The sequence below is a fragment of the Aquarana catesbeiana genome, linkage group LG10 (genome assembly GCF_042186555.1).
Source record: "Aquarana catesbeiana isolate 2022-GZ linkage group LG10, ASM4218655v1, whole genome shotgun sequence".
NCBI classification, from domain to species: domain Eukaryota; kingdom Metazoa; phylum Chordata; class Amphibia; order Anura; family Ranidae; genus Aquarana; species Aquarana catesbeiana.
The window spans coordinates 54395377-54413055 of NC_133333.1; the positions used below are offsets into that span (position 1 = coordinate 54395377).

The 17679-nt window shown below is 44.7% G+C and overlaps 1 protein-coding gene across 3 annotated transcripts in view; it reads left to right on the forward strand.

Moving 5' to 3' along the window:
- The window catches only part of TBC1D17 (TBC1 domain family member 17), a 149770-nt gene that overhangs the window by 77080 nt on the left and 55011 nt on the right, over positions 1-17679 (forward strand). For all 3 annotated transcript variants that reach the window (XM_073602201.1, XM_073602200.1, XM_073602202.1), the window contains exon 6: positions 12492-12603. In XM_073602201.1, the coding sequence (XP_073458302.1) occupies positions 12492-12603 (112 nt within the window). The remainder of the gene's footprint in view (positions 1-12491; positions 12604-17679) is intronic.

Genomic DNA, 17679 nt, shown 5'->3' on the forward strand with positions numbered 1-17679 from the left:
CCTCTACTAACATGGCTGCCTCCACCTAGAATGTGCAGAAGAAGCCTGCAGGCAATACTTGGGACCAGCCATTTGCACCTCTGCTTGCTCTTTTGGGCACAGCTCCCAGTCCCCTTTGATGAGCCCCATTGCCTGATTAAATACAGGTCAGATTGTGTACTCAGTAAGTCACAACTTCTTTAAAGCAGTATTAAACCTAAAAACCAAAAATGTAATATGTTGCAGCTTACCAGTCATTCGATGTGGTGGCTGCATTCATTTTCTTTTTTTTTAGGTTTTTTCCCCTCTGTTTTCACCAGGTGATCTGCCCAGTAACACACCTCATGTATTAGAGTATCTACACTCTGGATGAAGGAGCACAGGGGGCTCCTTTGGACTGCAGCATTGTTAAAGAGAAGCTCCAGGCTCCCCCAAAAAATTAAAAGTTAGCAGCTGCAAATACTGTAGCTGCTGACTTTTAATATTAGGGCACTTACCTGTCCAGGCATCAAGTGGTGTTATCACCTAAGCCGATTCTTCAATCGGCTATTGGGTGCTGGTACCGCCATCCAGACTGAGGGAATCCAGCTTCACAGCCGGTTTCCTACTGCGCATGCGCAAAGCACTTTGGGCTGCAGTCTTCTGGGACCTGTCCCCCAAAAGGCGTTGGGGGGGGGGGGGGGGGGGGGCGACTTCCGGCTCAGTTCGCCGTGGCGGAAGTGGGTACCTGTAGAAGGAAGTGTTTGATGCACTAGCAAATTTAGATACACTAACAAATTGAAGCCAAACTCCAGCTCACACTTTATAAGCAGCTACAGCAAACAGTGACCAAGGGGCTCTCTCTTCTCTGGAGGTAAAGGACTTTTTGTTTGTGGATCTATCTGAGCGGTGGGGTTCTTCTTAAACAGTGACCTAGTAAATCAAAAGTTTGGTGCTGCTCAAGTCAATGGGTGATCGCTTCCCTGGACCCCACTGACAGACAAGGTGCCTGGTATATCCAAGTGCGGCTCCAGAAGGCTGATTCATTAGAAAGGATCGCCACTCTCCCGATCAGCCAAGTAGGCAAGAGTGAAAAACCACGCCCCTCGGACGCACTTGTCCCACCCACGCATCAGGGGGCATGGTTTTGGCAGGGACATGCAGGCTGAGGCCGCCTTTCACTTTGTCTATAAGGAAAAGGGAGAAAGTGATCCCTAAAGCTGTACATCCGTCTCATACTGTGGTTGCTGTCGAAGTGTCAGAGTGGTAACTTCAGCTTGGGCTCCAACCAGGCCCCGCCCCAACGCGTTTTGCTCCACATTCCAGAGCTTTAGTCACTCTTGTCTGTGGCTGATCGGGAGAATAGCGATCCTTTGTAGTGACAGTTTCCTTTTGGGTTAAAGGTTTTACATAACTAAAAAGTGATCATTGTAAGCATTCCTGCCACTGCTAACTGGTTTGTCAACCTTCTAACTGCTGCATCTGAAGAACAGCTTGTTTTGTTGAAAAACAACACTTACTAGCTGGACCACCAGGTGAAAATAAGGGAAAGAGAGCCTGAAAAAGAAGGTAGGCCATAGATTATGGAAATTTCTTTCCATCAACCAGGGGTTGAAGGAAAGAAAATCGCTCAATTCCCCCATCTACACTGTGCTATTATATTCTGACTGTGAGAGGTTTTCCCACCATCAGAATACAATGATTATTGATGCCAGCTATAGTTGGTGGCTGTAATTGTATGAAGAAAGAAAAACAGACAGGCTGGTTGTACTGAAGTTGATCGATAGGTCGGCTTCAGTACAATCTGCTTGCCTAGATGGATGGAAATTACGGTAGTTTATCAGAAATTTTGATCCATCTATGGCCGGCTTTAAAATTGATAAGCTGCAATATAATGTTTGCTTTCAAGTTTATTGCCGCTTTAAGAAGACGGAACCGTATGAGGTCAAACGCTAGGAGCCTGATTCATAAACAGGACAAAGCTAAAAGCGATGAGTCAAATGTCTTGTTTTGTGATACTGTCCCGGGCAGTAAAGGTTGTGTACGTTTTCATTTGGGTTACTATTAGTTTTCTTTCAGTCAGCAAACCTTAAGTAAAATAAGTCAGGCTTTGACTTTGACAGTTAGTAGCGTACTGTGCATCATCAAGAAAAAAAAAAAAAAAGTAACTGCTAGCGAGGACATAACAGTTCTTCCTGTGCCTTGTTCAAGAAATGGAGAGGATAACAACCAGCTAACAGCCGACAGTACATAACGTCTGCGGGCTTGTTCACGTCTGTGCATTTCCCTCCATTATAATGCATGCGTTTTCCCAAAGAGACACTAGAAGATCATTTTTTCTGCGTAGCGTGTTCAGATCACTGCATGCGCTGTAATGTACTGAAAAAAAAAGTCCCTGCTATTTTTTATGCAGTAACATTCAGTATGGGATAACAGTCTATAGGAAACTAATGGTAGCAAATAGAAGGTAAAATAGACAGCAGAACTGTGTTGCTGAACGAGGGCGATGACATTGAACGCCATGACGCTTTGTAGAACCCGCCCCCCACCCCCCAGTCATGGAGTAGATTACTCAAAATATGTGAACATGGAGAGGGAGATGGGACTTTGTGTGAGGCCGGTGGCAACCAAATAGGGTAATACACGTACAGGTGGCTTAGCAATATCTTTATTTGTCATAAAGAGGGTATGAAATATATAGCAAAGCCATTGAATATATGCACTCAATTAGATAAAGTACAGTTCATGAATATATGCTTATCTATCAGTATTCATGAACTGTACTTTATCCAAGTGTGTGTATATATTCAATGGCTTTGCTATATATTTCATACTGAGTGCGATTTTATACCCTCTTTATGACAAACATATTGCTAAGTCACCTATACGTGTATTACCCTGTTTGGTTGCCACCTGCCTCACACAAAGTCCCATCTCCCTCTCCATGTTCAATTGAATCAGGGATGGAGGCACATAGTATGTGGCCTCCCAACCCTGCCCCCCCCCTTATATTACTCAAAATATGTGATTGATGGAATTCAAAGTGGGTAGCCCTGCAGCAGGAAGGGGGTAGGGTGTTCTGTAGAGATGTTTTCTATCATTGTAAAAGTGGAGAATTCCTTTAAGGCAAGGATATGCAATTAGCGGACCTCCAGTTGTTGCAGAACTACAAGTCACATGAGGCATAGCAAGACTCTGACAGCCACAAGCATGGCGACCAGAGGCATGATGGGACTTGTAGTTTTGCAACAGCTGGAGGTCCGCTCATTGCATATCCCTGCTTTTTCAGGTATCTTTTGGGGCCAGATATTCTGTTCAGATTTTAGTCTCAGCAGTCAGTGTTAGCATGGCCTCCACTAGACTTCTTAATTTATGCAGTTGTATCTGGCACCCTACCGACAAAGTGCCATATAGTCAAAGCTATGGTATTCCCAGTAGTAACCTATGGATGTGAAAGTTGGACCATAAGGAAGGCTGAACGCCGAAGAGTTGATGCTTTTGAACTATGGTGTTGGAGAAGACTCTTGGGTGGCAAGAAGATCAAACCAGTCAATCCTGAAGGTAATCAACTCTGAATATTCACTGGAAGGACAGATCCTGAAGCTGAAACTCACATACTTTGGCCACCTAATGTGAAGAGAGGACTCATTGGAAAAGACCCTGATGCTGGGAAACATGGAAGGAAAATAGAGAAAAGAATGACAGAAAACAAGATAGATAGCATCATCAAAACAATGAACGTGAAGTTAAAGTAATTGAACACCCTGTAAAACCACTTTTACCTACAGGTAAGCCTATATTAAGGCTTACCTGTAGGTGCTTGAAATATCCCCTAAACCTCCACGGTGTAGGAGATATTTACTAAAAAGCCGAGCGCCGATGACTACGGCGCATGCACCAATGTCATCGGCGCATGCGCCCTTTAGAAAGGGCACATCTTGCCATTTCTAATAGGGGTCATACCGTGACTGACGGCTCCCACACACATGCGTGGGAGTGACTTCACGCGACTCCAGACAGTCACAGAGCCGGAGTTTGCGGCCCCGTAAGGAAGAGGGGCGAAGATGGACGCTCCCTGCTAGTGGGGACATTGAGGGCTTCGGTTTCAGGTAAGTGACACATAATGGGCTACTATGCGATGCATAGTAGCCCATTATACTTTACCTTTGCAGGGAAATAAAGAGGAAGTAAACCCCACCAGGGTTTACTTCCTCTTTAACCACCTCAATACTGGGCATTTTCGCCCCCTTCCTGCCCAAGCCATTTTTCAGCTTTCAGCGCTGTCGCACTTTGAATGACAATTGCGCGGTCATACAACACTGTACCCAAATGAAATTGTTATAATCTTTTCCCCACAAATAGAGCTTTCTTTTAGTGGTATTTGATCACCTCTGCAGTTTTTATTTTTTGCGCTATAAACAAAAGAAGAGTGACAAGTTTTAAAAAAAACACAATAATTTTTACCTTTTGCGATAAAAAATATCCAATTTTTTTTTCTTTAACCACTTAAGGACCGCCTAACGCCGATTTACGTCGGCAAGGCGGCACGGGCAGGCAAAATCACGTACATGTACGTGATTTGCCTCTCGCGGGTGGGGGGTCCGATCGGACCCCCCCCCGGTGCCCGAAGCGGTCCCGTTCTGTTCCCCGGCGATCCGAGATGAGGGGGAGGCCATCCGTTCGTGGCCCCCCCCTCGCGATCGCCGCCGGCCAATGGGAACACTCCTTTGCTGCTGTATGCTAAACAGCAGCAAAGGAAATGATGTCATCTCCCCTCGGCTCGGTATTTTCCGTTCCAGCGCCGAGGGGAGAAGACATCAATGTGAGTGCACAACACACACACACACAGTAGAACATGCCAGGCATACAAAACACCCCGATCCCCCCCCCGATCGCCCCCCGATCCCCCCCCAATCACCCCCCCCCCCCCTGTCACAAACTGACACCAGCAGGTTTTTTTTTTTTTTTTTTTTTTTTTTTTCTGATTACTGCATAGTGTCAGTTTGTGACAGTTACAGTGTTGGGACAGTGAGTATTACCCCCCTTTAGGTCTAGGGTACCCCCCTAACCCCCCCTAATAAAGTTTTAACCCCTTGATCACCCCCTGTCACCAGTGTTGCTAAGCGATCATTTTTCTGATCGCTGTATTAGTGTCGCTGGTGACGCTAGTTAGTGAGGTAAATATTTAGGTTCGCCGTCAGCGTTTTATAGTGACAGGGACCCCCATATACTACCTAATAAATGTTTTAACCCCTTGATTGCCCCCTAGTTAACCCTTTCACCACTGATCACCGTATAACCGTTACGGGTGACGCAGGTTAGTTCGTTTATTTTTTATAGTGTCAGGGCACCCGCCGTTTATTACCTAATAAAGGTTTAGCCCCCTGATCGCCCGGCGGTGATATGCGTCGCCCCAGGCAGCGTCAGATTAGCGCCAGTACCGCTAACACCCACGCACGCAGCATGCGCCTCCCTTAGTGGTATAGTATCTGATCGGATCAATATCTGATCTGATCAGATCTATACTAGCGTTCCCAAAAACACAGTGTTAGCGGGATCAGCCCAGATACCCGCTAGCACCTGCGTTTTGCCCCTCCGCCCAGCCCACCCAAGTGCAGTATCGATCGATCACTGTCACTTACAAAACACTAAACGCATAACTGCAGCGTTCACAGAGTCAGGCCTGATCCCTGCGATCGCTAACAGTTTTTTTGGTAGCATTTTGGTGAACTGGCAAGCAAGCACCAGGCAGCGTCAGGTTAGCGCCAGTACCGCTAACACCCACGCACGCACCGTACACCTCCCTTAGTGGTATAGTATCTGATCGGATCAATATCTGATCCGATCAGATCTATACTAGCGTCCCCAGCAGTTTAGGGTTCCCAAAAACGCAGTGTTAGCGGGATCAGCCCAGATACCTGCTAGCACCTGCGTTGTGCCCCTCCGCCCGGCCCAGCCCAGCCCACCCAAGTGCAGTATCGATCGATCACTGACACTTACAAGGCACTAAACGCATAACTGCAGCGTTCGCAGAGTCAGGCCTGATCCCTGCGATCGCTAACAGTTTTTTTGGTAGCATTTTGGTGAACTAGCAAGCACCGGCCCCAGACAGCGTCAGGTTAGCGCCAGTACCACTAACACCCACGCACGCAGCATACGCCTCCTTTAGTGGTATAGTATCTGAACGGATCAATATCTGATCCGATCAGATCAGATCTATACTAGCGTCCCCAGCAGTTTAGGGTTCCCAAAAACGCAGTGTTAGCGGGATCAACCCAGATACCTGCTAGCACCTGCGTTTTGCCCCTCCGCCCGGCCCAGTCCAGCCCACCCAAGTGCAGTATCGATCGATCACTGTCACTTACAAAACACTAAACGCATAACTGCAGCGTTCGCAGAGTCAGGCCTGATCCCTGCGATCGCTAACAGTTTTTTTGGAAGCTTTTTATTGAACTGGCAAGCACCAGCGGCCTAATACACCCCGGTCGTAGTCAAACCAGCACTGCAGTAACACTTGGTGACGTGGCGAGTCCCATAAGTGCAGTTCAAGCTGGTGAGGTGACAAGCACAAGTAGTGTCCCGCTGCCACCAAAAAGACAAACACAGGCCCGTCGTGCCCATAGTGCCCTTCCTGCTGCATTCGCCAATCCTAATTGGGAACCCACCACTTCTGCAGCGCCCGTACTTCCCCCATTCACATCCCCCAACGAAATGCAGTCGGCTGCATGAGAGGCATTTTTATGTGCTCCCGAGTACCCCTACCCAACGAACCCCCCCCAAAAAGATGTTGTGTCTGCAGCAAACGCGGATATAGGCGTGACACCCGCTATTATTGTCCCTTCTGTCCTGACAATCCTGGTCTTTGCATTGGTGAATGTTTTGAACGCTACCATACACTAGTTGAGTATTAGCGTAGGGTACAGCATTGCACAGACTAGGCACACTTTCACAGGGTCTCCCAAGATGCCATCGCATTTTGAGAGACCCGAACCTGGAACCGGTTACAGTTATAAAAGTTAGTTACAAAAAAAGTGTAAAAAAAAAAAATATATATATAAAATAAAAAAAATTAGTTGTCGTTTTATTGTTCTCTCTCTCTATTCTCTCTCTCTATTGTTCTGCTCTTTTTTTACTGTATTCTATTCTGCAGTGTTTTATTGTTATTGTTATTGTTATTGTTATTATGTTTTATCATGTTTGTTTTTCAGGTATGTAATTATTTATACTTTATTGTTTACTGTGCTTTATTGTTAACCATTTTTTTGTCTTCAGGTACGCCATTCACAACTTTGAGTGGTTATACCAGAATGATGCCTGCAGGTTTAGGTATCATCTTGGTATCATTCTTTTCAGCCAGCGGTCGGCTTTCATGTAAAAGCAATCCTAGCGGCTAATTAGCCTCTAGACTGCCTTTACAACCCGTGGGAGGGAATGCCCCCCCCCCCCCACCGTCTTCCGTGTTTTTCTCTGGCTCTCCTGTCTCAACAGGGAACCTGAGAATGCAGCCGGTGATTCAGCCAGCTGACCATAGAGCTGATCAGAGACAAGAGTGGCTCCAAACATCTCTATGGCCTAAGAAACCGGAAGCTACGAGCATTTTATGACTTAGATTTCGCCGGATGTAAATAGCGCCATTGGGAAATTGGGGAAGCATTTTATCACACCGATCTTGGTGTGGTCAGATGCTTTGAGGGCAGAGGAGAGATCTAGGGTCTAATAGACCCCAATTTTTTCAAAAAAGAGTACCTGTCACTACCTATTGCTATCATAGGGGATATTTACATTCCCCGAGATAACAATAAAAATGATTTAAAAAAAAAAAAAATGAAAGGAACAGTTTAAAAATAAGATAAAAAAGCAAAAAAATAATAAAGAAAAAAAAAAAAAAAAAAAAAAGCACCCCTGTCGCCCCCTGCTCTTGCGCTAAGGCGAACGCAAGCGGCGGTCTGTCGTCAAACGTAAACAGCAATTGCACCATGCATGTGAGGTATCGCCGCGAAGGTCAGATCGAGGGCAGTAATTTTTGCAGTAGACCTCCTCTGTAGATCTAAAGTGGTAACCTGTAAAGGCTTTTAAAGGCTTTTAAAAATGTATTTATTTTGTTGCCACTGCACGTTTGTGCGCAATTGTAAAGCATGTCATGTTTGGTATCCATGTACTCGGTCTAAGATCATCTTTTTTATTTCATCAAACATTTGGGCAATATAGTGTGTTTTAGTGCATTAAAATTTAAAAAAGTGTGTTTTTTCCCCAAAAAATGCGTTTGAAAAATCGCTGCGCAAATACTGTGTGAAAAAAAAAAATGAAACACCCACCATTTTAATCTGTAGGGCATTTGCTTTAAAAAAATATATAATGTTTGGGGGTTCAAAGTAATTTTCTTGCAAAAAAAAAAAAACTTTTTCATGTAAAAAATAAGTGTCAGAAAGGGCTTTGTCTTCAAGTGGTTAGAAGAGTGGGTGATGTGTGACATAAGCTTCTAAATGTTGTGCATAAAATGCCAGGACAGTTCAAAACCCCCCCAAATGACCCCATTTTGGAAAGTAGACACCCCAAGCTATTTGCTGAGAGGCATGTCGAGTCCATGGAATATTTTATATTGCGACACAAGTTGCGGGAAAGAGACAAATTTTTTTTTTTTTTTTTTTTTTTTTGCACAAAGTTGTCACTAAATGATATATTGCTCAAACATGCCATGGGAATATGTGAAATTACACCCCAAAATACATTCTGCTGCTTCTCCTGAGTACGGGGATACCATATGTGTGAGACTTTTTGGGAGCCTAGCCGTGTACGGGACCCCGAAAACCAAGCACCGCCTTCAGGCTTTCTAAGGGGCGTGAATTTTTGATTTCACTCTTCACTGCCTATCACAGTTTCGGAGGCCATGGAATGCCCAGGTGGCACAAAACCCCCCCAAATGACCCCATTTTGGAAAGTAGACACCCCAAGCTATTTGCTGAGAGGTATAGTGAGTATTTTGCAGACCTCACTTTTTGTCACAAAGTTTTGAAATTTGAAAAAAGAAAAAAAAAAAAAGTTTTTTCTTGTCTTTCTTCATTTTCAAAAACAAATGAGAGCTGCAAAATACTCACCATGCCTCTCAGCAAATAGCTTGGGGTGTCTACTTTCCAAAATGGGGTCATTTGGGGGGGGTTTGTGCCACCTGGGCATTCCATGGCCTCCGAAACGGTGTTAGGCAGTGAAGAGTAAAATCAAAAATTCACGCCCTTAAAAACGCTGAAGGCGGTGATTGGTTTTCGGGGCCCCGTACGCGGCTAGGCTCCCAAAAAGTCCCACACATGTGGTATCCCCATACTCAGGAGAAGCAGCTAAATGTATTTTGGGGTGCAATTCCACATAGGCCCATGGCCTGTGTGAGCAATATATCATTTAGTGACAACTTTGTGCAAAAAAAAAAAAAAAAAAAAAAAAGTGTCACTTTCCCGCAACTTGTGTCAAAATATAAAATATTCCATGGACTCAATATGCCTCTCAGCAAATAGCTTGGGGTGTCTACTTTCCAAAATGGGGTCATTTGGGGGGGGGTTGTGCCACCTGGGCATTCCATGGCCTCCGAAACTGTGATAGGCAGTGAAGAGTGAAATCAAAAAGTTACACCCTTAGAAATCCTGAAGGCGGTGATTGGTTTTCGGGGTCCCGTACGCGGCTAGGCTCCCAAAAAGTCCCACACATGTGGTATCCCCGTACTCAGGAGAAGTAGCTGAATATATTTTGGGGTGCAATTCCACATAGGCCCATGGCCTGTGTGAGCAATATATCATTTAGTGACAACTTTTTGTAAATATTTTTTTTTTTTTTTTTTTTTTGTCATTATTCAATCACTTGGGACAAAAAAAATAAATATTCAATGGGTTCAACATGCCTATCAGCAATTTCCTTGGGGTGTCTACTTTCCAAAATGGGGTCATTTGGGGGGGTTTTGTACTGCCCTGCCATTTTAGCACCTCAAGAAATGACATAGGCAGTCATAAACTAAAAGCTGTGTAAATTCCAGAAAATGTACCCTAGTTTGTAGACGCTATAACTTTTGCGCAAACCAATAAATATACGCTTATTGACATTTTTTTTACCAAAGACATGTGGCCGAATACATTTTGGCCTAAATGTATGACTAAAATTGAGTTTATTGGATTTTTTTTATAACAAAAAGTAGAAAATATCATTTTTTTTCAAAATTTTCGGTCTTTTTCCGTTTATAGCGCAAAAAATAAAAACTGCAGAAGTGATCAAATACCATCAAAAGAAAGCTCTATTTGTGGGAAGAAAAGGACGCAAATTTCGTTTGGGTACAGCATTGCATAACCGCGCAATTAGCAGTTAAAGCGACGCAGTGCCAAATTGGAAAAAGACCTCTGGTCCTTAGGCAGCATAATGGTCCGGGGCTCAAGTGGTTAAAACAAATTTTTTCTCAGTTTAGGCCGATATGTATTCTTGTACATATTTTTGGTAAAAAAAAATCGCAATAAGCGTATATAGATTGGTTTGCGCAAAAGTTATAGCGTCTACAAAATAGGGGATAGTTTTATAACATTTTTATTTTTTAAAATTTTTTTTTTACTAGTAATGGCGGCGATCTGCGATTTTTATCGTGACTGCGATATTGCGGCGGACACATCGGACATTTTTGACACATATTTGGGACCATTCACATTTATACAGCGATCCGTGCTATAAAAATGCATTGATTACTGTATAAATGTGACAGGCAGGGAAGGGGTTAACACTAGGTGGTGATCGAGGGGTTAACTGTGTTGCTAGGGAGTGATTCTAACTGTAGGGGGCGGGGACTCACTAGGGGAGGAGACCGATCGGTGTTCCGCTGTACTGGGAACATACCATCGGTCTCCTCTCCTCTGACAGGACCGTGGATCTGTGTGTTTACACACACAGATCCACGGTCCTGCTGTGTTACCAGTAATCGCGGGTGCCCGGCGGACATCGCGGCCGCCGGGCACGCGCACCGGGTGCCTAGTGACACGGCGGGTGCGCGCGGCGGTCGGCAGGCGGTTAAGCAAGCTTCGGGAGGCAGTGGAGGACAGAAAAGCCTGGTGCACTATGGTCCATGAGGTCACAAAGGACTGAAAAGACTGAACAACAACATCTGGCACCAAGGCATGAGTAGCAGATCTGTTCCTTGTGAGGTGGGGCCTTCATGGATTAGACTTTTTTTCCAGCACATTCCACAGATGTTTAATTTGTTGGATATCTGGAGAATTTGGAGGCCAAGTCAACATTTCAAACTGGTTGTTGTGTTCCTCAAACCATTCTTGAATTCATCAGGCCAGACCACCTTCTTCCATTGCTCTGTGGTCCAGTTCTGATACTCACATGCCAATTGTGGGCACTTTTAGCTGTGGACATCAGTCAGCATAGGGATCTGGACCAGTGTGTGGCTATGCAGCCCTTATATACAACAAACTGCAAAGTACTGTGTGTTCTAACACATTTCTATTGGAACCAGCAATAGCTTTTTCAGCAATTTGAGCTATAGTAGCTCTTCTATTGGATTGTACTACACGGGCCAGCTTTCACTCCCAACGTGCATCAGTGAGTTTTGGCCGCCTATGACCCTGTCACCGGTTGGCTGGTTTCCGTTCCTTGGACGACTTATGGGAGGTCCTAACCACTGCAGACTGAGAACATCCTAAAAGAGCTGCAGATATGCAGATGATCTGATCCAGTCATCTAGCACTTACAATTTGGCCCCTGTCAAAGTCACTCAAATCCTTACGCTTGCCCATTTTTTATGCTTTTAACACATCAACTTCAGGGACAACATGTTCACTCGCTGCCTAATATATCCCACCCACTTTCAGATGCCATTGTATTGTGATAACCAATGTTATTCACTTTACCTGTCAGTAGTCATAATGTTGTGGCAGATTGATGTATGTATGTATGTGTGTGTGTGTGTGTATAGATATATATATATAGATATAGATATAGATATAGATATAGATATATAGATAGATATATATATCTATAGATATAGATATCTATCTATCTATATATAGATAGATATCTATATATATATATATATATATTTTATGTGTGTATGTAATATATATATATATATATATATATATATATATATATATATATATATATATATATACAAAAATTCTGATTATTCACATGGATATCAGGTTCTGTTTGTCCCCAGTTTCATAAACTAAAATTTGAACTCTTCCTGTTGGGCACAGTGGATATTGCATATATCGCATATATCTATAGTAGTATTATTGAGCATGACTTGGTTATGGATGATTTATTTCCATTTATTGACATTTATTGCCACAGTTTATGCAGCACTTTAGATACTGAATATTCACATTATCAAAGTTTTGAATTCTGTTTGCTCGTTATGCTCCTCCTAACAATATTTTATTTGCCAGAAGGATGATATTAACTTTAAAAGGAAATGTGAAGCTTGTATCCTTAAGTCATCTTGCAGTAAGGATTGACAGTAGTATTGTGTTCTTTAATTATATTGTTTTTTATCCTTACAGTTCTCCAAGGGATTCCCGTCTTTTCCTGGTCTATCCTCATGACTCTCATGCTCTGTCCCACTCTTTCGATGAGCTCCAGATGTTTGATGATGGTTCCTCCGACCTGGTGTCTGTAAGCAGTGACCTTTATATACCTTTTAAAACCATAAGGGAGTTTTACTAAAACTGGTGCACACAAAATCTGGTGCAGCTGTGAATGGGAACCAATTTTCAGCTGAACTCGCACGATTTCAAACCTGCATTTCAGTGCGAGTCCGGGGGCGAATTGAAAGACATCTGTGTTTGTCTGTGTGGGTTCCTGCACAGACATCTATTTAAATCGCTCCCAAAGTCGCTGAAAGTATTGCAGTAACTACTCTTGGAAATCGGTGTGGCGCCGCAAAGTCGGCATTGCACCAATTGGTACAGTACCATTGCTGTCAATAGGCTGAATTGTCAAATCGTGCCGATGTGAACGGGGGCTTATTGTCAAAGCCTAAAGCGTTTTTTACCCTGAAAAAAATACAAATTGGATCCTGTTCCTTTAAAGTATGTTATACAACACAGTGCTTGCGCTTTGTAATTTGGCCCCCTGTAACACCTGCAATACCTGGCAGATCTTGCTCTCCCCTTGTAAACTGACCACGGTTTATTGTGGCTGCTGAGCCCTGACACCGTGGTCAGTTTACGTGTATCCGTCATCTGCAGCCCTGCTCTGTCCTCCTCTCCCCCTCCCTCCCTGCCTGTTAGCTCTGTGTCAGGGCCTGCCCCCCCCCCCCCCTCGCTTCTGAAATAACTGTCATAACTTTATATGATCCTGTTTGTTTCCTAATGCTGTGTGCCCCTGTCTCTGTGTTTTATAAAAAAAAAAATGCTGTGTATACCTCACGTGACCGGCCGGCTTTCTCCTCTCTCCTCCTCCCCTCCCGACTGAGGTCAGCGGGGGGATTTTCGGCCCCTCCCGCTCTAGCTGTCAGATCAGGAGAGAGGAGAGATGGCCGGTCACGTGATTGCTAAGCGGCTCTCTGAATTCAGGTATACACAACATTTTTTTTTATAAAACACAGAGACAGGGGCACGCAGCATTAGGGAACAAACAGGATTATATAAAGTTATGACAGTGGCTTAACAACCACTTTAATTGAACAAGCTGATGTTACAAGCCGATTGGTTACCATGCACAGCTGCACCAGATTTTGCACTCTTCAGTTTTAGTAAATCAACCCCAGTATCTGTATCTGTGCTGTCTGACTTTTATTTGAGATATGCAGACTCCATACTGCAGCAACAGATATGTTGCTTCATAATGAACACCTGTGTGCACCAGTTTTAGTAAATCTCCCCCATTGTGTTGTTGAAAAACTGAATGAAGGGTAAATCAGGATGCTGACAGCTGGCGACAGGTCATAGTTGTCTATGTTGCCAGATTTCCAGTTTTAAAATCCATCTCCTCACTGCACCTATTTGACAGCTGTCAGTGGTTTTCTGCAGGCCTCCATTGATCTCCTGGGGTGCACTGAATGTCAGTGCAGGTCCACAAACAAGCAGACCATAACTTCTGCTTTGATTATCTTTGGACTGATAATTTCCAGAGCTTTGATGACATCCATGTGCCCTGCTGCCACCTCCCTTCATCATAAGAGGCCAACAGATTAGCATTCAAACGTTTGTGCAGTGGTTCCTCTTACTGACCTCCATGCTACTACTTTGCAAGGATTGTCAGGGGGAACCACTGAGCGCAGCGGAGGGACACGGGATTGATACCCCTGAACTGCCTTTTTTTTTTCCAGACTTCAGAGGATAATTTGAAAATCTAGGCAGCATATAATGTACAGAACATTGTACTGAGGGAGAGGCATGGAGTATATGTTAAACAGTACAGTGCAAAGAGTGGTGCAATGTGGAGTATATATTGTACAGCACAGCTTACAGGTTAGAACAGTGTGCAGTATATAATTTATATCACAGTGTACACAATGGTGCAATGTTGTTGTTTCTAATAAACCGTACAACGAGGAACTGTTTCATATATAAAATATTTCCTATTGTGTTATCCTCCTAAATGTTTGGTGTTCTAAGCTCACAGCTGTTTTAACTTTATCCACATATATTCATAGCCTTACCACTACAATTTTTTTTAGAGCCCAAGTCCAGACACACCTAAAAAATAAATACTCTTGCAGTTGCCCACCCACTGCAAGGGTTAAATGCTTGTTAGATCTAGGGGGTTGCAGAAGAGACTGCATTACTTACATTCTCCTCAGTCCATAAGCTGCTCCCAGCTGCGCTCACATGCTCGACCCCACCACATTCAGTACAGGTTTAATAGCCCTGCATTGTACCAGACAGCGAGGCTCCACCCACAGATTGGGGCTTCGGGGAGAAGAGAGGAGCATCAGAGCTTGCTGGAGTGGAGAGTCAGGTAATTAATGAAGCAGTTCTTTCCCCTGTTTGAAGTAGTACTGTAGTGGCTGACTTTTGATAAAAGGACACTCCCCTCTCCAGGGGGTCCAGCACTGTCATCACCCGGACCGTTTCTTTGCCAGTCTTTGAGTCTCCGGCGCCGGCATGTTAACTGTGGGCAGTCGGTTGTGATTCCTCGTTGCTTGACAGCCGGCTGCACACTACACATGCGCGAGGTCACAGGTCCCAGAAAGCTGCAGGACCATTCACAAAGCACATCGCAGCACGGCTCATGCATGCACAATGGGCAGCTGGATGTAAAGCCACAAGGAATCGCAGCTGGTTGCTCACAGTTTGCAGGAAGGGGGGGGATCCACCGCAGCGATCCGACCAAAAGTGGGAGTAGGTACCTGTCAAAACCAGGTACTGCTGCCCTCTCCCTCCTTCACCTCCAAAAAAAAAAAAAAATGACAAAAATAGAAGAAGAGGAGGAGGGCATAAAGCAGATCTTCCCCTTTAGGCTTGGTTCACACTATTGCGGGTGTTGCGCACCTATTCCTAAATAAAATAAATAATAAATAAATATTCCTACACCAGCAACCACCCGCAGCTCTTTAAAAACACGCAGAGCTGCCATTCATTCTTACTGGCACCCCCATGCATCTAAAAATGCAGCATGTTTACGGGTGTGGGAATCTTAGAGAAATGGCATAATGTTTTTTCCCGGCTGCTGTGTTTTTAAAATGCTGCAGGAATCTTTCTGGGTGAAACGCAGGCACAGCAGCCCATTTAAATGAATGTGCTGCCATGACTGCACAAACATGGCCCGCAAAGCCATTTTATAGTGTGAACCTAGGCTTAATGAGCATTGAATCCTTGCAGTACAGGGGGCCCCTACTGTAAGGGTTGTTTTTTTTTTTTTTTGTTCCCAGAGTTGGACTTTAGAAGCTGTACGAAATATCAGCTATAGTCATGTGATGACACAGAAGTCGGCAAAGAAAGGTTTTAGGAATCAATGTTGATGCTTCCTTGATAAAAACTATAGACTCAAAATTGTGAAATTCCAGTTTCAGGGTTAAAAACAATAATTGGATTAAAAAAAAAAAAAAAAAAAAAAAAAAAAGCTTTTACATATAGGCATTCACCATTGCTTGGAAGTGGTTTGTCTGTCTTCTAGCACCATGGTATTCTGCCACATTTGTACAGAGAAGGTTGAACCATTAACATCAGCCCCAACCACAAGGTAGCTCATAGCCTAATGTCCCTACCATAGTCATACCTGCACATGCTTTCAACTAGGGATGCACCAATGCCTTTTTTTTTTTTTTTTTTTACTGGTGAGTACGAGTATCGATACTTTCGGTCAAGTACTCACCGATACTGAGTACTGATACTTTGCAGTGCGATTTGGGTCCATACAAAATGAATGGGCTAAAATCACACTGCAAAAAATTGCATGCCATTTGAACAGAAATGCGTTGCGATTCCTGTCTGAATCACATGTGGTTTCTCAAAGGGAAACCTCCCTGCATGATGGGTTTGGGCTTGGGCTCCTCCTGCCTCTCCCGTGGCTTTGTTCCCTGCATCTCTCAGGCTTTCTCCTTCCAGCCTCCAGTGATTCCAACTATTCACTAGACCCACTCCCTATGCCCCCCAGTCCTGCTGTACCAGATTGCCGCAATCATATGATGTCAGACGCTGAAAAGCCGCTTCACCGGTACGGGGATTTAAAATCTCAGTGGCTTTCTCTCTCCTGACAGAAGCTGACAGTACGGGCTAGACAGCCTCTGATTGGTCAGTGCTGTCGATGTGATGGTGTGACCAATTAGAATTCCTGTAGTCTGAACTGTCAGGCTGGGGGGGAGCGTGTCGCTGGAGATGTTGGGAACAAAGCCATGGGAGAGGCAGGAGGAGCTCAAGCCACAGCCGCAAATGTCCACAGTCAGGTCGGGAGCCGGAGCTGGTGAAACCCATCATGCAGGGAGGTTTAACGCACTTCTGCTGTGTGAACTCAGGTTTAAAATCGCTATGACAAGCCTGGGTTCACACAGGAGTGGTGTGGGAAAGCGCATGCGATTCGGACAGGAATAGCACTGAATTCCTGTTCAAATCGCATGCAATTCTTTGCAGTGCGGTCTATGCCCATTCATTTTGTATCGGTTTCGGTTATCAGGAGCATTTTCATTAGTGATGCACCAATGCCGATACTGGTATCAGTGCCGATACTAGGCATTTTCGCGAGTATCGGTACTCGCAAAAATGCTCTGATACTGGAAACCGATACTGGAAGTGACGTCAACTGGGGCGGGGCGCCTCCCCTCCGGCAGCAGGGTTCGGAGCAGCCTTATGGTGCCAGGACAGTGGGGGACAGGAAAATCCTCAGCACAGTGGGAACAGTCTGACAGCTGGCCACATTGACACTCCTGCTCCCGGCTGTCTTTTTTCATTATACAGCACCACCGCGATCCTCTCCTGCCTCTGTAAACAAGAAGAGGGTGGGTGATGTCATGACTCCTCCCTTCCTGTTCCTGGAGAGAGAGAGAGAGAGAGAGAGAGAGAGAGAGAGAGAGAGAGAGAGAGAGAGAGAGAGAGAGAGAGAGAGAGAGAGAGAGAGAGAGAGAGAGAGAGAGCTAGCTGCTGGGCTGGATGGATGGCTCGCTGCTACCCAATGACAGAGAGTGGGTGGGTCGCCAAGGTCAAGGGGCTGGACAGCATCAGCACATGTGTTTCTATAGTGTGAGTCAGCTGTGGAAGCGTCCCTGGAAGCAGAACCGAGTATGGAGGGGAGCAAGTCCTGCAAATAGGT